Source organism: Mustela lutreola, chromosome 7 (genome assembly GCF_030435805.1).
Source record: "Mustela lutreola isolate mMusLut2 chromosome 7, mMusLut2.pri, whole genome shotgun sequence".
Classification (NCBI taxonomy): Eukaryota; Metazoa; Chordata; class Mammalia; order Carnivora; family Mustelidae; genus Mustela; species Mustela lutreola.
The window spans coordinates 142,132,357-142,154,564 of NC_081296.1; the positions used below are offsets into that span (position 1 = coordinate 142,132,357).

A 22,208-nucleotide genomic window follows, 5' to 3' on the forward strand; every position below is an offset into this window, starting at 1 on the left:
TCTTGAGGGACACCGGTGCTCCCTCCAGGTCCCCGTCCACGCCTGTGCTCCGTCAAACCCTCAGCACACGGCTGGCTCCTCAGAGGAACCAGACACAAACAAGAAATGAACAGGCGGCCTGGGCTGGGGGGAGGCAAGATGGAATGGGCCCGTGCGCGCCCCCAGCACAGGAAGGAGGGGAGTAGGCCTGGGGCAGGGGCCGACTGTGGATGCTGCTGGTGAGAACAGCCTAGGACAGGGAGGAAGACCCAGGCAAATCCTCCCAGATTAGCCAGCACACCCATGACTCAGGAGACCCAGCCCAGGGCTCTAAGGTCAGGGGCAAGGGGCAGCGGAGACTGCTAGCCCGCTGGACTTGAGAGGGATGGAAGCAGCTGCCCCAGGACAAATTTCTAACTCTGGCTGCAGGTACAGTGAGGGAATAAGTCCTAAATTCCCAAGACACCCAGCTTCGGAACAGACCACTCTGGGGTCGTAAGCCAGTGTGGCCCCTGAAGGAACAGCCCTGTGAGTTTGGAGAAGCCACTCAACCCTCCTGATCACGAGCCTCCCCACTTCAGAAAACGGAGCTGTCTGCCCGGCTCCCGCGAGGCTGTGGCGAGGCCCAGCTGTGACGCTGTGGGGCACCTCGGACAGTGCCTGACCCGCCACAATGTTCACGGAACTCGCCCAAGTTCTGCCAGCGGGGAACTGCCACCCCCGCCCCCACCGAGGTACTAGCAGGCCCTTAACAAACGCTTACTGGATTCACGTGGACAAGGAAAGAGAAAGGAAAACGGGTGTGATGCTGCCTCCTACCCCCTTTTATAAATCAGGAAAAAAGATTAGAAAACAGGGCTTCAAATTCCCCGTGACTTGGGAGGTGGGTGGGGAGATCCTCACTCTGGGAGAAAAGTTAGAAAATCTTCCCTCGGGAGTAGCCCAGAAGTCCGCGGGTGTGGCTGTGATGGCCCGCAGCAAGCCAAGAAAGGGGCTCTCTGGTCCCCACTCCCTGCTCTGCTGGAGCTCAGCCCTCAGCCCCACTGCCAGGGGCACCCCCCACCCCATGTTAGGAGGGAAGGCCGCCACAGCGGAAGGAACATACCGCGGTCAGGACCGACGAGGACTCCGGCTTGGACACGTTGTGACTGTTGAAGAAGATGGACTCCCGGTCTGAAAAAGCAAAGACAAGAAGGAGCAGGCGTTAGCTCAAGGCGGGGACGTGACTCCAGCACCTGACAGCAGGGGGCAGCACCCCCCCAGCCACAGTCTCGGGTGGCCTCAGCAGCAGCCAACCTGGGGCCCCCGTGAGCCGGGCACCCCCACGCCAAGGAGACAGGGCACCATGACCGGAAACACGTCCACGCAGGGCTCCCGTTCCCCATACAAAAATAATGGTCTTAGCGAGCCTACCTCGGCTACCACCTTACTGTATCCTGTCCGCGTTTCCCAACACCTACGGCCCGCCCATTCCAGAGTGTGTCTAGTGTGTCTTATGGACAGGGCACTAGAAAGGGGGCTTAGGGGATGGTGCGGGGGCTGAGCGAGTGGGAAACGCAGTGTACCGGGAGCATCAAAGGCCTGAAGTCAAGAGGTTCAGTAAATGCCATTTAATCCCGTAGTCCCAGCCCCTCCCGGTATCCGCCCATGGGACTCTTTCTCAGCGCAGCACTTGAGAAATATGCCCACGCAGCCGCTTGGCACATGCGTGTTTAGAACATAAAGGTTCTCCTGCTTCCCGACTACACACGGGGCAGCGGGAAATCAGAACATGGGCTTCTGAAGGGTCCATCCAAGGAAAGTACACAGAACGATTACTGTTTGGCTTTGGAAGCTTTGGAAGCTGGCACAGACCCCCGAAATACCCTCCTCCTCCTCCCACACCATACTTCCTGGTCCACCTCTGCCTCCCAGCACACCCTCAGTCCCACCGGGGCACCCAGGTGGGCACACCGATCCCAAGAGTGATGAGTGCAATAAGCAGTTGGTTAGTCTATCCATCCCGTGGAGTGAGGCTGGTCGGCCACACGTTCTCGAGCACTTAGAAGCATGGGCACAGGAATGCAAGAATCACAAAACCGCGAGCTTCACCACCCCATGCCCCCCCACCAAGAATGACATGGGGATGTCCTGGGCCATGAGCCCCTACAGGGCCCCGGCGGCCTCTGCTTCAGTCCCTCCAGGATGGGGCGTGGTGACTCCCGTCCCCAGGACACATTGATCACCCCTGGGACCCAGGGCCCTAAGCGCAAGACAGGAAGGGCCTTGGTTGAGCACCACAGTGCGGGGGGACCAGGCCGCAGGGGGCACCTGCTCTGATCGCCAAGGACCCCCCGCCCCAGCTCCAGGATTACGACGCTGTAACAATCATGCATGAGAAAGTGATTCGGGCGGAGGCCAAGCAGGCAGGCGCTGAGATGTACCTGGCATCCTTCCCGCTAGTGAGGCACACAGGCCCCTTGCCGCCCCGGTGTACCCGACAGTCCTCCCGCCGCTCCGACCAGAGCCAGTCCAGACGGGGGGCACGAGAGATGGTCCTGGGGAAGAGCCTGGGGAAAATAAACACCCTGCAGGACTTGCGCCAGGCAACCCCATTGATCTCTACTTCTGGGCGCTGCCAGCCAAGAAGAGTGAGCCCTGAGCGGTGGCAAGGCCTGTGGGCCAGGGGACAGAGTGCGGCTCGGGCAACTGGAGTGGGGGTCCAGGCCTTCTGCAGGCACGGCTTACCTATTTACCCTGCAGCCCAGCGGGCCCAACCCTACCAAACTCAGGGTGCCTCCCACCCACCCCAAGGGTCCCCAGGGGTGGCAGACCAAGCCTGGGTGTGGGGGGCGTGGGAAAGGGTCACACAGAGCAGGCAGACATAGCCAAGTTCAGGGAGGCCAGGAAGCTACCGGAGCCACAAGGGATCACCACAAGTGTTTATGCTGGGAAGGCAAGAAGCTGGGCACTCAGAAAGGTGGAGCCAGCAGCTGCTGAACTGGACAGGCCGTGCCACCCAACGGCTCCTTGTGGCAGGAGTACCGACCACACATGTGGATCATTTCACAGGAGACTGCTTCTCCCCTTAGCTACCTCCTACCTGAGGGCTCAGGCCAGACAACTGTTCAGGACTGGTACGGGGGGCATCCTCTGCTCACTTCCTACCTGTGCCTGGCCCAAACAGGGGCCACAGGGCATGTGGGCAGCCTCTGGCCACTCCCTGACCCCGAAGACCAGGAGGCCAAGATGGGTCAGACTGGGTCACACATCCTTTGACGTGGTGAGCTTTAAGAGACCCAGGTCCTTCTAAGGATGAAGCTGCCGAAGCCCAGGCATGCCGGTCACAGGGGCACTCTGCATCTGGGGCCCCAGGCACTGCCTATGTCCACAGCAGTCCTGAGACACACAGGGGTGGAGAGACAGTGAGGGGAAAAGGAGTGCCGTGGCCCCCAATTTACAGATGAGAAGAAAAGGTTCAAAAGAAGAGAGTAAATGGCCAGCTCACTCCCCCAGTGCTCCAGTAACCCGGCCATCAGGGGCAGCGGCCACCTGCTCTTCTGCTCTGCCTCATCTTCATGCGTGTCTCTGGGCCGGGGGAATGGGTCACAGCGCTGCGGGGGAGGCTGGGGGGTGGGGGCAGATGTTCTTCAGGATCCCATCCATGTTTCCGCTGCACAGAGGGACCCACCCTGGCTGCCCTGTCCCAGGGGCTCCCCAATCCAGTGGCGGCCCAGGGCCCCACTGCTTCTCTGGAGCCTTGCATCTGTGCCATGATGACTCTTTTCATTCTTTCTTTCCACATGCGTGTTCTCTCCTGCCAGAATATGAGCCCATCGGGGCAGCATGCTTGGCTGACTGTCTCGGGCTCTCGTGGATCAGTACCTGGCAATGGGGCTGGGCACACGGCAGATTCAAGGCAATACGGCATCTACGGAGAGGCTCGAGCTGACAGGTTAGTGAACCAGAGCCCGGCAGCCTGCCTCTGTAAGTACAGTTTGTGGGGCCGCAGCCATGCCCAGAGGCTTCTGTCTTGTCTGCAGCCATGTTCCTGCTCCAAGGGCAGCAGGACATAATTACAACAGAGCTGGACGAACTTACTACCTGGCGCTTTGCAGAAAAAGTCTGCTGAGCCCAGCAATACGTGCTAAGCGATGCCATTCTTTTATGGACCCCATGGGGGAAAAGGCCCAGGAAGGACAGCAGAATAAAGGTGCCAGTCCGCACAGTCAAGAAATAGGAGTAAACCTACCACGCAAAAGGGAGAGCAGAGAAACGTGCCCATCTGGATCCGGGCCCTAGGTGGAGAGGGGGAGCAACTGCCCCAACAGTGAACCACAGGCAGAGAATGCGTCTGGGGCAGGCCAACATCAACCGTCTCAGCAAGAACCTGACTGCCATTTCAGCCGAGGCAAGTGCCAAGATGCCACCGGCCCTAAGACACACCTGACTTCAGAGAGGTCATCCGGTAAAAACCAAGATCTGAGAATCAACAGAGCACGGTCATTATGGAGGGAAGGCTAGTGTCCCTAGCTCCCTCGGTGTCCTGAAGAATCCCACTCAAGATGTCCCCAGCTCCGTGTGTGGACCGAGGAAGCTGCAGGCCTGATGTACTGGACGAGAACCAGAAAGCCTGGATGGTGGGATGGAAGGAGCCCCCCTGCTCCACTGGTCCAGCCTGAAGGGCTCCTGCCGAGTTATGCTTCTGATCCGGGAAGAAAACACGCATCAAGAGGACAAAGCCCACACCAGCTCCCTGGCACAAAGCTGCAAAGGCTGCAGACAGGAGACCCGCTCTGGGCATGGACAGACAGACACGCTGGAAGTTACTCAGCTTGTCTGAGCACAATAATCATTTTGGCATCAGCTCTGTGTGCTTATCTACTCATTGACTTAGCCCCAGCCGACATTTTTGGAAAACTGGCAAGCTGGGAATGGTCAGGAGGAGACTCACAGACTTGGAGCCCGTCGCCTGCTGCTAAGGGCTCCTGGGGCTGAGACAGAAGCTCGCCCAGCACTTTGCAACCAGGAGGAAAGGAGGGAACAAAAGGGATACTTTGTGTCTGCACGGGAAGGGATTTTCGTAAGGAAAAAAATACAAAGAGAAAGAAAGAAAGAAAAAAGAAAGGAAGCTACATAAGGTATACCACTCTAAATTTAATATATTTTCCACAGACTCCAAACACACATTTTTTTTTTAAATGAGGAAAATAATAGAGGATTTTTAAAAACTAGTTTCTTGGGGAGTCTGGGTGGCTCAGTTGTTTAAGCATCCGACTCTCGATCTCAAGGTCTTCATCACAAGGTTATGAGTTCAAGGCCCAAGTTGGGCTCCAAGCTGGGCATAGAGCCTACTTAAAAAAAAGAAGTCTCTTCCAGCCCATAATTTATAAGAATGCCTCTTCCTGGTACATAATCACACGCAAAAAGACGTCCCCAGACCATGGTGCTCTCACCTCCAGGTCATTCTATCATCCCAGTGTGTAGGGACCGGGACCAGCGTGACAATGGGATGTCCCAAACCCGGACAATGCAGCCTTGAGTCCTGGGGCCCCACACCGGAAGGGGAAGCTGCCTGCACTCAGAAGGAAGTGAAAAATCACACATTTACCAAGTATCTGCTCTCTGTGTTGTGTTACTGGGAAGAAAGAAGCTGTCTGGGGAAGAACAGCGGAGAAGGGAAGACGAGCACAGCTGAACTTCACTCAAAAGGAGGGGCTTAAAGCCACCAGGAGAGGGTGGTGACAGGCAGTCCCAGCAGGAGAGACTTTAAGAAGACACGGCTGTTGGCTCAGACGAAGACGGAACAGCCCGGTGTTTCAGCACACCTGGCGATGGCGGGTCTCCCTCACAAAGACGGATGCACGGCGTGCTGGAGCAAGCCACATGAGGACAGTCAAACGTCCTCCGAGGGGTCCTCTTAGAAGGCTCTGCTTATTTCCAAGACGCTGTCCCTCTGTTCCAAAGCTTTCTACAACTTGCCTTAGAGATGCCTCAGGGCCCCCAGAACATTCTTTTGAGTAGCCCCAGCACCAGCAAATCCCTATCTTAGTGTCTGTTTTTGAAAGGGCCAAAGGTCACCTCGTGTCAGGAGAACAGATAAAAAAAGGCCCAGCTCGTGGAGCCCTCGGCCTGCAGTGATGGCAGCACCCCACGGACACTGCCGCCCTGGGACACCCGAGGGACATCCAGGACCCGGAACCCTCAGACTCGATCCTTACCCCTGCAAGGTGGGGCCCGGTGGGGGTGACTGTGCCCACCCGTGCTCACGGGAGGTCCCACAGTGAGGAGTACCGCAGGACTCCTTAGGGTGCACGCAGTCACTTCAGCGGCCGCAGAAGCGGCTAGAACTCGGTGTTTCCCCACTTGGAGAAAGGGGACCTGATAAAGGAGTCAGCACTCTGGCCCTCAAAATACGAGGGGCCCCTTCCCAAGCCCTCACTTCCCTGAGGGGCCCATCATCCATTCCAGCATGTTCCTCGTGACTCTCCTTACTGCGTGGGGCCCCAGGAAGCACCCTGGGCGCAGAAAGCTTTCAGACGCTTCCGGGAACTGCCTACAGTGGTTTGCATGGGTGGAGCCCCTACAACGACCTGGTGGGAATGGGGTTTCACCTTGTTCTCCAGGACCTCCTCACCCAATGCACGCGACTCCAACCTTCAGATTGGCCCATCCCCGCCCCCGACCTCCAAAATAACACAGGGTAGCAGAGGGGAGTGCTGTGAGACAGACGGCTGATGCCTGTCCCAGATGGGCCCCGAGACAGCGGGAAACCTGGTTACCTGACATGCCCGCAGAGAAGTTCTTCAGCGAGGGCCTCTGGACCACGGTGTAGGACTCGCCCACCACAAACACCTTATACAGGACAGCATTGTGGTTGATGAAGTTCTGGACCACACAGGGCGGCTGGATGGCACTCAGGCCCTCCTGGTTGAACACGATGGCCATCTGTGGAGACAGGGGCCAAGGGCTCTGTCAGAGTCCACCACCTATTCAGTCTTAGACACAGGGGCATGCCACCGGTCCAGAGCTCTGCCACCAAGGACCATCCCTGTGAACCGAGGACTCTGGGAAGAATCTCAAGCCAGGACGAATGGAGTGAGAGTCAAGAACACCTGGGAATCAATTCACTCCTACTGTGCGGTCTGGAAACCCTGCACCATCAGGCTCTCCCTGTACAGCTGAGCGGACAGTGTACTGCACAACTCCACTTTTCACACTGTAATCCAGGGAATGACATCCGAATTGTATATTACTCAATCTTTATGACCTCCTTAGAGGTTCCTCCACAAAGATCCAGGTGAGGCAGGAAGAGGAAGGCCATGGATGGGGAGTTGGGAGGCTCTGAGTCAAAATCTGTACGTCAACAAGGGCTGCCTTTGGTTGAGCACTCACGACACGCCCAGCCCTGTTCTGACTGCTTTGTGTGAGTCACCTGGTGCTGTCCTGACAATGCACCTCTGAGGGGGGTACTATTCTCGTGCACCTTTTACAGATGAGGAAACTGGGGCCCTAAGAAACTCAGTGGCTTGTTGGAAAGCGACAGAGCCCGGTATGGGACAGGGTCTGCCCAGCATGCAGCCTTGGCCTCTGACACCCGGAGTAAGCTACACGGATACTTGAGGAATGAGAATATGCTGCTCCCAGTCCCTGACTCTCTGGGGACAAAGGTGCCGCCCTGGAAGGATCTGGTAGGCCGCTAAAGTAGGGAGAGCAGAGGGGTAGCTGGAGAAAACTCTCTGCGTTGGCTGTCAGCTGCCGGGGCTGGGGCCACGGCTAATCCCTCGCAGCCCACAGGCCCCAGGAAGGAGCCACCAGATGCCCAGGACTCAGGGCAGGAATGACAGAGCCTGGACAGCTGGCTGCCTGCACTGGCTGCTGCCCCTGACGTCCATGGTCCCCGAGCACCACCCCAACATTCCTGGGGCTTAGCTGCATGGGGCAGAAGTAGAGATCCTGGTCACATGGGGAAATGGAACGTGTGCGCACTGTGTGTGTGTGTGTGTGTGTGTGTACGCACATGCGCGCGCCCCAGGGGCCGAGGAAGGGAAAGAACGCAGGGGCTCTGGTGGGGAACCTGCTGCATGCTCCGTCTTCCCCACTTGTAAACCAGCAGCAGTAACTACCACGGGACCGCTTCAGGGGCGCTCTGGCTTCCGGCTCAGTGGTTTAACAGAACAGGGAAGCGGTGGTAATTCTACTCTGAGCACATCAGTGTGCTTGCAGTGGTTTAAAAACAAAACAAAACAGACAGCTCTGTGAATGTACAATGAAAAGAGAGTAGTTTGCCCAAACCAGTTGGTTTTCATTGAGCTTGGGTCTGGGGGACTCAGAGGCAGGGCTCAGGGAGACCATGGTACAGGCAAGGACCTTAATCAGAAAGTCTCACTTTCCTATTTCAAGCCAACCACGTCCACAGAGCTGTCCCCTCCATCCTCGCTGCACTCATCCCCAGGCACCCTTGCAACAGGTGAGGAGCCTTGTCCCCCAGCCTCTGGACTCATGCACCTGAGGGGGCAGCCCTCTGACAGAAAGCCTCCCGAGAGGCGGGCGGCCCGTGGCACATACAAACTCCCTGGGGGCCTCCAGATTCCAATCCCGAAGGCCCCATTCCCAACCCCTCACTCAGGAGAAGAGGAGCCCCCCCCGAAGCAGCCCACTGTGGGTCGGGGGAGACAGGGAGGCACACGTGTACATTTTGGAGCCAGACTCTGACAGCTAGACTAACAGAGGAAGGCCTCGCCGGAACGCACTGACCCCATACATGAGGGCTGAGACTTCTGCCACGGAGGGGCTCACTTGGATCTGGATCCCCCATCATTCTGCAGTGACCTGGCGGTCACTCCGGACCTAGTTCCCTCCCAGTGCACCCAAGGCACTCTGCTCCGTGCCAAGGCCCATGGCAGCGCATGCTGCAAGCCTGTTCTCCACAGCCGCCCTCACAAGTGCAGACAGACATGCAGAGAGGCTGGGGATCTGCTTAACATCACACAGCTGGCCATGCGCAGAGCCAGACCTGCTTCCAAGGTCTACATGATTCCAGAACTCTCTCAGGAAGAGAGAAGCGGTTCATCTCCTGCCGGCTGAGCTCTTCTGCATCAGCGCGGTCCAACCACGCTAAGAGGGACGACGGCCACCCTTCCATTCAGAAAACTGCAAGGCGCTGACCCACAGAGGGACCAGCTAGTGACAGGGGCAGGTGGAACGTTGGCTGGTACCAGTGAAGGGAACGTGGGCTCTGGCGACAGGACGCTGGCTGCTCTCGAGCATTCCTGCTCCCTCCCAGCGCTTGGCAGGCAGGACATCGCTGGCCCCGAGCCCAGGCGGGCCCAGACAGAGACGGCTCCGCAACCCCAGGAGACAGCTGGCCTTTGCAGCAGGCCGTGACTTCCAGCCGATGCCCCCACATGCCTGCCCCGAGAAGAGGCACGCCCCCGCCCTGCAGCTCCCATCACACGGCCATCTGCTCATGGACGTCTCCCCACAAACGCCGGCTGGGGATAAAGAGCGCCCCAGGAATCTATAGGGCACTGCCATGGAACTGCCCATGTTTTGTCCTAAGGTTTTAGAGACGATGTCTGACTGGGAGGTGGCCCAAGGGCAGGCTTTCCCCACAGGGCCCTCCAGAGGGGTGACGTGTCTGCTGCCCAGAGCACCCTCCCAAGTGCCTAACAAGGAGGCCCCAAGGCCAGGCTGTGTCCATGAGGGTACGAAAAACACATGGCAGGGGTGAGAGCGGGGCGGGGGGGGGGGGGGGGGAGCTGAGGGCATGTCCTGGCTGTGGTTCCAAGGACAGCAAGGGCGACCAAGACCTGACGGCATCCTTGCCCGGCCATCTGGTCCTCTTACCCCAGCAGGCTGCCTCTGCTTACGGTTCGGCACATCTCACTGGGGCTGCGCATCTCGGGGACTCGGGCTCTACCACTGAGGCAGAACACCATCTTGTGCATTCGTGCCCTGGCACTGGGGGAGCTGGGAACGTGCCGGGGGCACAAAGAACGCCCGAGAGGGCGGAGGAGTCGCCACATACGAGCATGTGGGGTGCCCGTGCCTCTCCTGCCCTCCTATAGCCGGGCCAGCTGGTCCGTGGGGGCGGTGAGAGCCTCCTTCCAGTTCACAGCACGCAGAGGGGCCCAGGGCAGTGCCTGGCACAGGGCGGGCACCCAGGCAGCGAGTGACACTGACAAGCCAGAGGTCGCAAACCTGGACAGGTCAAATTGGAGATCCACAAGGGCTCAGGGGTGGCAGGCAGACCCCTGGCACACGCCTTCCATCCTTGGGGACACGACAGGCACGGGGCAGAAGCTGGTGACAATGTATGAAGCCACAGCAGGACAGGAGCAGCAGGGGTGCAGGCTCCCAGGGAGATACTGGGAGCTGGAAGGAGGAGCGGGGCAGGGGTGGGGAGGGAGAAATGCGGGGAGAGGGGAGTCAGAGCTCCACTTACCTCATGAGAGTTGGTGCCATGCGCCACTCTGGTTTTGCAAACTACAGAGCAGGGAGAGAAAAGCAGAGAGAAATCAGTGAGGTGATTTCTCCACAAAGCCTGACCTGGCAGACACGGGGTGAAATTCTCAAAACCCCTGCAGCCCGTGGGGATAAGGGGCAGGGGGAGCTGGGGAGACACGCCGGCTCAACGGCGGCCAGCATCTGCACTCAGGGTGGCCCAGACAGCCCATGCCGCCTGCGCACCCCTCTCCCCTGTGTAGGCAGGACGCGGGGCTCAGCCCTTCCTGGCAGCCAAGGCCCTCGTGCATCCCGGGGAGCCACGGACAGCCCCCACCCAGTCCACGGCCCACCGAGTCTGCCCAGGGGTGCCCAGGTCAGGGGTTGGGTGGGGGACACGCACTGAAGGGGAAGGCCAGGCCGTTCTGCTCCAGGAGCCTCATGGTGTCGTCTCCACTCAGGCTCGTGAGCTCCATGAAGGGTGGCGAGCAGATCCTGTCATCTGCGGACAGAGAAGAAGCCCACGTCAGCAGGCCACCCATGAGCCCCCCGGCCCACTCCCTGTGACAGACCCACCTCCCTGGGGACACCCTCTCCCCGTTCTCCCGAGCAGACGCCCCCAACTCCGCAGTGAAGGCACGCACACGCACGTGCGCGCACACACACATGCTGACAGTAACAGCGGCATGTTAATTATGTTTTCTGTTAACATTGCCGTAATTACAGAACCAACGTACGGTGAGTATCAAACCCGAAGACCAAAGAAAAGAACCACGTGTACCCAGAGACGGGGCTGTTCCCGGGGCCAAGCCTTCACGAGCACAGGACTTCACCACCGGATGCTGTTCGGCTGCCCAAACCCTCATGCAATGAACTATGACCGTTTTCTGGTTTGGTGAAGGCTTCTCCTACACAGGCCTTCTGGGCTCCACGGTGACCGTAGGAGGGCCGCCGCGGGCTTGGCTCCCACCATGTCTGGCGTTGTGCTGTTGCCTAGGCGTGCACCTGCTCTCAGGTCTGCAGAACCCTGGGAGGAGCCAGCCGAGGTGTGTGCTCCCGGCTACATGAGCATTCCTGAGCCTGGGGACACAGGACCCTTGCCCTCTGGCTACCTTCAGGGACACTCTCATCCACCGCTGCCTGCTGGGTCTGGCCGGCAGACTCCTTCCTTCCTTCCCTCCCTTTCTCTCAAGCGCGCTCAGGGCCTTCTCCAGCCTCCTCCAGACACACTCCAGCCCCAGCCCTGCCCGGTTGCCAACACCTTCTCACACCCTGGCTTCCCTGAGGCCCCAGTCTCATGGGGCGCCCCTCCAGTGGGTTCTCAGCATGACTGGTTTTTCTGAAAAGCTTTGGGAGTGGAGTCTGCTCTGGCTATCGGGATGCTCCTGGCGCCACGCACCGAGTTATGGCCAAAGAGGTGATTTGCGGAATAACCAAATGTATTCTGATGTTCCCTCCCGCCGGCGAGCTCACATTACTGGTTTGTTATCACTGCTCCTTGTTTTGGCCCCTTCTCAGATCAGACCGACAGCTCCTCAGGAGGGGGGACTGCCCTGTACTTCTGAGCACAGGGGCCAGGAAAGGCCGAGGGTTAGTGAGAGGCCCTCCTCCCCTAAACCTTGGAAAACAAACCGTAAGTAAAGAAGCGCTGTGGCTTGTCTCCAGGAACTTTGAGCTACTTGGCTGGCTTGAAGGTCAGTACATTAAACCAAGGTAAGATCCAGCCTCGTATAGCTCATAAAAACGAATGCCAAGAATTACACAGGGCAGGTTGAAAATGTTTCTCTCTCTCCCCACACCCACCTGTAAAACCCAAACTCCATAATACAGACGCAGAAGGGCTTGCAGACGTCGGGGCTGCGGGGCTTCTGGGGGACTACGGGAGGGTGGTCGGGGGCGGTGTCTGCTGATCCCCAGCAGACCGTGCTGCTGATCCTCCAACAGAGCCTTCGTTCAATCCTCAAACTGCTGTGCCAGCGTCTCTGTGGACAGAGACCCCAACAGGCCCCGACCGGCAGTCTGCCCCAAGTCACAAGGACGGTCAACGACAGAGGCAGGACGAGGAGCCAGGTTGAAGGGCAGGCCAGGAAAAGAGAAGTCAGGGAAATCGGGGTGGGGAGGCTCTCAGCGGTAGCCACTACCTACCCAAGGCCCATTTCCACACCCCCAGCGGGACGCGGGGCCCGGGTAGGGAAGGTTGCTGCTGCGGACGCTTGGCGGACGCTTGGCCCCGACAGAACCTGAAAGGCAACGCCTGCACACACTGGAGGCTTCTGCAGCCGACCTGCGCTCACCTGGGCCTCATCCACGGCCCATCCCCTCCCGCAGCAAGACTCAGAGCCCAGTGGAGCCCAGCGAGCCACCTCCGGTGAGAACTTCCAGACTCCCCACCAGCGGACTTGTCAGAGCATGGGCATCAGTCAGGCTTTAGATTATCAGCCTTGCACTGCCCCCAGCGGTGCCCCCGCCCACCCGAGCCCATCCACACTTTCACATGTCACCCATCACAGCCGCGCGCTCTTCACACGTGCCAGACAAGCCCGTCTACAGAGCAACTCAAGGCCCCTCATAGGAGCCCCATAAGAGAACAGCCACCCCCAGTTTACATACCAAGTCCCCCACTCAGAGTTACACGCTGAGTATGCGGTGTACCTGGGGAGGCTCAGACCTGGGCAGCTGCTCCCTGGGAGGTAAAAGGGCCCACTTCGTATTAACACAATAAAGGACAAAGCTTTTACTGAGAGGATCATCTCTACAGACTCAGAAAAAGCATCTGACAAATTCAGTGCCCTTCGGAATAAAAGCACACCACAAACCAGAAATACAAGGAAATCTCTTCAATCTGATGAAGCAGCATCCACGGAAACATGGTGCAGTGGGGTGAAAGACTGGACGCCTTCCCCTGAGATCGGAACAAGATAAGGATGTCTGTTCTTGCCACTCGTACTCAACACCGCCCTGGAGGTCCTAGCCAGGGTCACTAGGAGGGAGAAGGAAATAAAAAGCATTCAGGCTGGAAAGAGAAGTAAAACTGCCTCCACGTGCAGGGACATGGTCCTGCACATAGAAAATCCCAAGGAAGCCACACACACAAAAACCCAAAACCTATTAAGATGAGTAAGTTCAGTAAGACTGCAAAAGAGAAGATCAATACACAAACACACACACACACACACACACACACACACACAATCATATTTCTATATGCTAGCCATGAATAATTTGAATATGAAATTAAGAAAATAATTCTATTTACAGTAGTCTTAAAAAAATAAAAACACAAGAAGTAAATTTAACAAAGACCTAAATGTTGAAAACTACAAAAGACTGCTGAAACACATTCAAGAAGATCTCAATAGACAGAAAGACACCCCATGCTCATGAATAAGACAATATAGTTGGCAGCATTCCCACACTGATCTTTAGAATCAATGCAATCCCCATAAAATCCCAGCTTTCTTCTAGTGGGAACTGACAAGTTAATCCTTGAATTCATATAAAACTGCAAGGATCCAGGATGGCCAATCTTGAAATACTGAAAAAGAACGCAGTTGGAAGACTCACACTTCCCAGTGTGAGTAATCATGCAGTATGGTATTGGTACAGAACAGACGTACAGCTCAGTGGGTTAGAATGGAGGGACCAGAAACAAACCCATCCATCTGGGGTCAACTGACTGTCCCCTATGTGCCAATACAATTTAAGGGGGGAATAGCAGTCTTTTCAACAAATGGTTATAGGAAAACTGGATATCCACATGCAAAAGAATGAAGCTGGAACCCTACCTCACACCATACACAAGAATTGATTCAAAATGGATCGTGATCTAATTATAAGATCTAAAAGAGTAGAATGCTTAGAGGAGAACACAGGTGCAAATCCTCATGACCTCGGGTCAGGTAATGGTTTCTTAGACACTAAAAGCATAAACTACCAAACTAAAAATAGATAAATCTGATATCATCAAAATTAAAAACTTTTGTGCTTCAGGGGACACTGTTGTCAAGAAAGTGAAAAGACAACCCACAGAATGGGGGGAAATATTTGCAAATCATACATCTGATAAGGGTTTAGTATCCAAAACGTATAAAGAACTATTAACAGACAATAAAAAGACAAACCAAATTTTAAAATGGGCAAACGATTTGGGTTTTCTGTGGTTTTGTTTTAAAGATTTTATTTAATTACTTGTCAGAGAGAGATCCTGAATGCACAAAGGGGGGAGCAGCAGGCAGAGGGAGAAGCAGGCTCCCTGCCGATGCAGGACTCGATCTCAGGACCCTGGGATCATGACCTGAGCTGAAGGCAGATGCTTAACCTGACCGGGCCACCCAGGCGTCCCTGGGCAAAGGATTTGAATAGACAGTTCTCAAAGTAAGACCTACAAATGGCCCAAGTGCACGTGAAAAGATGCTCAACGTCACTAGCCACCAGGAAAAAGCGTATCAAAACCACAATGAGATATTATTTCATATCTACTGAGAATGGCTATGAGCAAAAGGACACAAAGGAACAAGTGCGGACACTGCTGGCGAGAAAGTAAAAGGGTGCCCTGCTTTGGGAAACAGTCTGGCAGCAACTCAAACAGTTAAGCACAGAGTTACAGTCATGGTCATTCCCTCCTGGTTCTACAATCAAAGGAATGGAAACGTATGTCCACACAAAAACCTGCCCAGGAGTGTCCGTGGCAGCATCATTCGTAAGAGCCGAAAAAGGCAACAATCCAAGTGTCCATCCCCTGACGAGTGGATAAATGAAATGTGATGTGCCTGTTCAACAGAGCATCCTTCAGCCAGAAAAAGGAATGACATACGCTACAAAGTGACCTTGAAAACAGCATGCTGAGAGAAGGGAAGGAAGCCAGTCACAAACGCCATATGACTTCACTCATACGAGATGTCCAGAATGGGCAAATCCAGAGAAACAGAAAGGAGACTGGTTACCAGGGGCAGGGGCATGGGGGCACAGGGCAAGAGTGGGCGTGGGGGGGCGGGACGGACTACAGATGGGGACATTTCTTTATGGGGTGATGAAAATGTTCTGGACTTAGTGGTGTTGGTTGCGTAATTTTGGGAATAGAGTCAAAGCTACTGAACTGTATGTGTACTTCAAAAAGGTGGATTTTATGGCATATGGATTACATCAACTTTTTGAAAAAGAAAGAGGGCGGGTCGTAGCAACCAGAGCAGTGACTGTAGCAACGGCCAGAATGGCAAAAGCAAGAACAATCAAAGAAGCTCTAACCAGATGGGAAGAGAAAACCAGTCAGAAGCCAAAGAGATTAAGCTTTATGCTCAGATTCCCCCTATAGAGAAGATGGATGCCTCCTTGTCCACACTTGCTAATTTCGAGAAGCTTTCACTGCCTACAAACTGCATTGAAAAAATTGCCAACCTCAATGGCTTAAAAAACTTGAGGATATTGTCTTGAGGAAGAAACAACATAAAGAACTTAAATGGACTGTCTAGCTTGTGCTTCCTAAGAACCAGCAGGGATGAATCTACGGAGCTTCTCGACAATAACCTCACCAAACCAGACAGGCTGAAGTGGCCGTCCCCTTGTTGCAGAGGCCACTATAATACCTGAACAGGAGTCCGTGTTCAGAGTTGTGATTTTGGAATTACCTTGAAATGTCTTTACTCACCCACATGAAGTGTTACTAATAAACTTACAAAATATTTGGAAATTCTTAGAGATTACATTCTGGAGTTAAATAAAAGAAGTTTTCTCTCCAAAAAAAAAAAAGAAGAAAAAAGAAAGGAAAAAAATCCCCCAGCAGCCACAGCTGTCTTCCCCCAAGTACTGGCTCTCTGCAGGCACTGGGCTGAGCAAATGCTCCCTGTACAGCGTCTCCTTCAAGCCCTGCAGAGTCCCGCCCCTCGCCCCACGCCCGGCCAAGGTGCAAGAGGACCGCTCCCCGTGGGAAACCCGCAACATCGCCTGCAGCGAGTGCTTCCCCCCAGAGACACTCGGGGTCCCAGTGAGAAGCAGAGACGAGACATTTCCAGTGAATGGACCACATCTAGCAATTGGCCAGACATTCCCACCTTTTGAAATCCCAGGCTTTGGTTGAGGCCGGGCCCAACGCAGAGCCATGGCGGCAAAGAGCCAAGCGCGCCAAGGAAGAGGGGCAGGCGCACGCGGTCACCGTCTTGCTCCTTCCTCCTTGCCCAGAGCCTGCTGACCACACCGCAAGCAGCAGGCACTACCAGCTGCCTCCCCCACTCTCCGGGGAGGGGGCCGGGATGGGGACTGGCCCCAGCACCCTGCCAGGAAGGACCCGCAGCTGAAGCTCAGCTCCCCCCAAGAGGCCAGCCGTGGGCGAAGGCAGTCCCAAGCCTGCACAGCAGAGGCGGGAAGGGACCCCGGTCCCTCAGGAGACCACAGCTGCCCCGTGCCCCAGGCTGCCCCACTCTGGCCTCGGGGCCAGTGGACCATGAGTGTCTTAATTTCCTGAACAACTTTCTGGCTACTTGGAACCAAAACCATCCTGCATGTCTGTGAAATCACAGTAAATTAGAAACAACTGCTTTTGGTTTCAATAACCATTCACCACCAATGGCAAAAAAAAAAAAAAAAAAAAAAGGTTAAGGCTCGACTAAATGCTAGGAGCCAAAGATACAGCAGCTCACCCAGACACAGCCTGCCCTCACAGAGCTCGCGTTCCCAACAGTACACCCCTGGCAAGTAAAACGCACAGCTGGAAAGTGCTGGTGGGGACCACAAAGTAGGGAGGGAGGGCAGGGAGCATCTTGCTGAACAAAGACAAGGCAAAATGGGGGGCAGGGGGCAGAGGCGACACAGGTGGGGTCCACGTGCTCTCAGCAGAGGGGACAGCCCATGCCAAGGCTCTGCTTAGGGCCGTGCTGCTGCCTCTGTGCAACCTGGCCCCAGCCCGAGAGGAAGATGCGGACAGCCGTCTAGCTCTCAGACACCAAGGCCGCCTGGGTCCCCACACATCAGAGCCAGTGCCTCGGTGGCAGCCGACACACCGGCCCGGCCGCAGGAGCGACGACCGCAGGGGCTCGCCGTGGGAAACCCGCAACATCGCCTGCAGCTCGTTGCCCCAGAGACAGACAGAAGGAAGACTCTTGCTCCAAGTCAGCACTGGGAGCCCGGGAAGCTATTTCTGGTTCCCAGGAAAAGGCCACTGTTGCTTATTTATCTACCGTCTTTATTTCTGGATGGGAGTTGGAAAGAGGCTTTTTTTAGTTGGATGGTGGGTTGTGTTCTGTGAAGAGCTGAAATCTTAGCCCCTGGGAAACTGGAACTCTGCCCCCGTCTTTCCTCTCTGCCTGCCCCCATCACGGAACAGGAAGCTGGGGGCCCTCGGAGATGCACAAGTCCCCACCGCACCACGCGTCCACCACGCGTCCACACATCCAAAGAAAGATGCAGAAGAGTTCACGGCCACATACCAGTTAGGCCAAGGCGGAGAACCCAGGCGTCTCGAGCCACACCCCACCCCACTCTGCCAGGTGGCCACGCCCTTACCTGGCTGGAGGCAGCTTCTGGAGAGCTCCCCAGAAGACAAAAAGCCAAAGACAAACAGGTGGAGACAAGGGAAAAGCTAGGGGTGGGGGACAGAGAGAGAGCACTCTGGAGCCTGACTCTGAACTGGGGGTAAATTACTCATCAGCTGTAATCTTTGGCAAGTGACCAAATTCTGCTGGGCCTTAATTTCCCCATCTGGAAAATGGGAGCGGTGTCTCCCTGGAGGGTGGTTGGGGGGCCGCGCAGCGGCCAGGCCGGCTGGGGACACCTGCGGGAGGACAGGCAGATGCTGCATAGTAGCTACTGGTCACATCCAGCTTCCTGGAGCGTCTCAGGTGCTGCACTTGCTTTCCCGTGCTCCCCATGTGGTGCCGGCAGAGCAAGAGCAGGCCGTCCTCGAGTGGCTGAGAGGGGCCCCAGCAGGGTACTTGAGGGGGGTGGGCAGCGAAGGCTGGGACAGCTGAGGGACCCTGCCTCAGCTCCCATTCTCTTGATCAGGTTTAATTTCTTCACCCAGATGGTATCTCCCCAAAAAAAGACCCAGGGGCAGCAGCAGTCCCTGGGGGACACAGGGGCTGCAATGGTCTGAAGCCTCTGCAATGGGCAGGGTCCCGGGAGTGAACAACACCCAGGTGTCAGGGCCGGGCAGAGGGGAGAAGCAGGAGACAGACCAGGGAGGGGACCCAGGTGGCCAGGAGCCTGCTGCGTGGTCCTGAGCAGCGAGACAACACCATGGGAATGTGCCAAGAGACACGCGTGTTACATCGCTGGCTTGGCTTGTCTCCCTATCTAGAACGTCAGTTCCAAGCAGGCAGGCGGCAGATTCTGGGTTTGGTCCGCAGCTGCAGGCCGGTGCCGAGAACACTGCCTGGCACACAGCAGGTCTGCAACAAAACCCTGCTGAGTGCACAACCTGGGCCGCTGAGGGAGGGGCCCATGGTGCCTAACACACAAGGCTGGCTCCTCGGTCATCCAGCCCCATCTGGACAGATGCAGGGCACGTGGTCAGCATGTCTGGGCACAAAGAACCACGTACCAGGTCTCACCTACCACCGGGCCTCACACCACCCCATGGACAAAGCCCTGCACCCTGGGTTCGTCCCACTCGGAAACAAGAAAGCAATCACATACATCCCTGCTCGGCCTGGCCTTTCCTCTCTGAAGCGCTTCGCCTGCACAGGCATCCTCTTGGTCTACTTTGCTATGATTGTGACCAGACTCGCCACTTGAACCTCACGTTACTGGACACCTGCCGGCGGTATCTTCCCGAGATCCTGCGTTATCATGCACACTGGACCTATGACGTTTTCCCTGGAGTCACGGATTTACATTTGTGCCAATTCTTCTCTACCAGACCGGGCTTTGATGACAGCCCCTCATCATGCGTAAGGTTTTGTGTTTGCAGCAAATCACGTCCACGGGCCAAATTCCCAGAAGTGACTCTGGGGGTCTGTGGGAATCGCCATTTCGGGGCTCCTGCCGCGCGGTGCCACACTGTCTCCTGAAAGGACTATGGGACGTTGCTGTGGCGCCTGCACTGGGCCGTCTTAACCGCGCCGTCTCTGCCCTGGGCAGTCCCATGTTCAGAAACCCGGGCAGTCCTTTCGGGAAGGAGGACCATGGGTGACCTGGGGAACAACCCCATCACCACACATCCGGTCACTCTGGGGCCAGCGGCCCACCCGGAACAGTGAGGGAGGCATGAAGACAGTGAGGCTGGCGTGGGGAGTCACTACCAGCAAAAGCCCTGGACATGGGGGCCTGGAGAGCAGCCCTGGGCCCTGGGCTCCTGGCCAGCAGAATGGGAGTCCTCAAGCCAGCCCTGTCTACATGCTGGGACCAAGGACAAGGGCAAAGGACCTGCACAAGGCCAGATAATGAAGTCAGCCCTTCAGGAGCGGCAGGGCCTAGTGCTGCCGTCCGTTCACACCCTCCTCATTCAGTGAGGGAGCCTCTAGGCCCCGGGGTCACCACAAGCCAGACAGGGACACGGAGCCCTTGGCCACCCCCTACTCCAGACAGGGACAGAAGCAGCGGCCACAGGAGCATCCCTACCCCATGCGTGCTAGAGGCAAGGCCGGCAGAGACCGTTGTGACTCCGAGGACCAGCCAGCGGACCGGGCCTCCCCAGCCCTAGGCGCTAAGAAGCATGTGGTTCCGGAGGGCCAGCTTCTAGCTGCACCCTGGGAAGACTGGGAGGGCTCCACGGGAGGAGGCCATGCCAGTGGACCCTGGGGAAGGCAGGAAGTTTCCACCTCTACACACCCTCTTACCTTAGCCCGTGTAGCTGCACAGATGCGGGTCCGCCTTTCAGGCAGAACGCAGGCTCCGTGAGGGCAGGGAGCTTCTCTACCGCGTTCATGGCCCAACCCCCGAGACGCGTGGATGAGGGAAAAGCAGACACTGGCCTGGGCTCCCATTGCCCCCGGCCCGAGAGAAGTGGCCTCTATCAAAACACAGTTCCCAAGGGGCCGGCATCATCTCAGACACGGACCCTGCACAACAGTCCTAGATGCGGCTTCTCAGAGCTGGGCTCTGTCCTGCCTTCCTGGGCCATACTCCACCCCCAGGAGCCCCCTGTCCCAGAGCAGGAAATGGTGTGACGCAGGAGTGTCAGGGACAGAGCCAGCACAGGACAAGACACCGGGGCCGCAGGATTCAGTCCTCTGATTGCTGAGGGAAAACCAACGCCCTGAGGGTGCAGGCCGGGAGCCTCGTGCATGCTGATCTCTTGGCCAGCGGACCCCTTCCTTCTAGCCCCTTCTTGGGCTGTCATCCAAGCCCCGTCAAGCCACCTTCCTGCTCTGGCGCGCTCCGCGGAACACCCCTTCCCATGCATTGAGGAACAGGTCCCTTCTGCTGGCTCGCCTCATCTGGGTGGCTCGTGACGTGTCGACCTCTGCCGAGACTGGGCACCCTGCAGGTTCTGCAGGGGATGCCGGCTACCTGGGATTGAACCCCAGCTCCACCTCATATGAGCTGTGTGCCTCTGGCCAAGCAACCTTACCTCTCTGCCTCAGTGTCCTCACTGGAAAGTGAGAACAACAGTACCTACCTCGTAGGGCTGTCCCCTACCCCCACATTCAGAAAACACACTGTAAGTCAGGAAATGGTCCAATCCCAGATCACCAAGTGTAGGTAGAAGAAGTGGGGGTGCTGGCGAAGAGGAGGCCCGTCAATTGCCATATACATACCCCAACCGTGTCCATTGGGACACAAGATGAGTCACGTTAGACTGCGTGGAGGTGGCAGTCACCGCAAATCATGGCCCAGAAAGCAAAATGCAGCCACGAGAATGAGCATCAACTCTGCAGCCGAGAGCCAGACCAGTCCCTGCAAACTGTGCTCCCTGGGCCAGGCCACTGATCCTCTCTGGTCCTTTCTTTCATCTGTAAAATGGGACAGCAATGCTGTCCACTTCCTGGAGCAATTACAGAGACTCGGTGAGGCCATATGCATGAAGGGCGTTTGGAGACACCTTGCGAACCGGTTAGCCCTGTTTCTGTGGACACACCACCCTCCCGGGGCACCTGTGCAAGCCCTATCCCTCTGGGAGGGGAGGCCCCACCATCCACCCACTGGCCAGCAGCTCCGCCCCAGGGTCTGGGCAGCTGCAGCGGCCTCAGCCGGCCCTCCTGGGACCCTGGCCGAACAAGTGCCCTGGCCCAGCAGCGGGGCTTCTCCCAGCTGCTTGACGACACGCTCCTGGAGTCTGGGAATCCAGGCACCTCCTTCTCGGCACCCTATCCCATAACCATTTTCTCCCACAGCATCTGCTCTACCCACAGACCACGGATTTCTGGTGTCTTGCTCACCTTTTTCAGCATCTGACCCAAACCACACATCGGTTTTAGATCCTGAGTCGTCTTCCCAAAATGCCCACCTACAAGTGAGGCTGCTCTCGGCTCAAGAACTCTGTGGCTGACTCAAGGCTGAGTCCAAAGCCCTTCCAGGCTTCTGCAACCTGATCCTGCTCACCTTTGCCTGCCTGTTACAGGCTGGACTGTGTTCCTCCCAAATTCACATGCCGAAGTCCCAACCCGGCATGTTGGGGGGGTTGGGACTTCGGCATGTGAATTTGGGAGGATGTGACTCTGGAGACAGGGCCTTTAAAGAGGTAAACAGGTTAAAATGAGGTCCTTTGGTCAGTCCCTGATCCAATCTGACCCGTGTCCTTCTAAGAAGACACTAGGACCCAGACACGCACAGAGGCAGGAGCAGGTGACTCACCTCTCCCCGCAGCCCGAGGGCCCCTTGGATTTGTTGGGGGGATTTGTGCTGGGCCTCAAAGGAATGGAAACAACCAAACA

At 56.7% G+C, this 22,208-nt stretch overlaps 1 protein-coding gene across 4 annotated transcripts in view; it reads right to left on the minus strand.

The window, feature by feature from the left end:
- Positions 1 to 22,208, minus strand: part of ITPK1 (inositol-tetrakisphosphate 1-kinase) — a 167,217-nt gene that overhangs the window by 7,098 nt on the left and 137,911 nt on the right. For 2 of the 4 annotated variants that reach the window (XM_059182949.1, XM_059182952.1), the window contains 5 exons: positions 10,808 to 10,906; positions 10,406 to 10,446; positions 6,741 to 6,906; positions 2,403 to 2,528; positions 1,085 to 1,152 (listed from right to left, as the gene is read on the minus strand). In XM_059182949.1, coding sequence (XP_059038932.1) covers positions 1,085 to 1,152; positions 2,403 to 2,528; positions 6,741 to 6,906; positions 10,406 to 10,446; positions 10,808 to 10,906 — 500 coding nt within the window. The remainder of the gene's footprint in view (positions 1 to 1,084; positions 1,153 to 2,402; positions 2,529 to 6,740; positions 6,907 to 10,405; positions 10,447 to 10,807; positions 10,907 to 22,208) is intronic. The other 2 variants (XM_059182951.1, XM_059182950.1) reach the window with 1 other exon arrangement.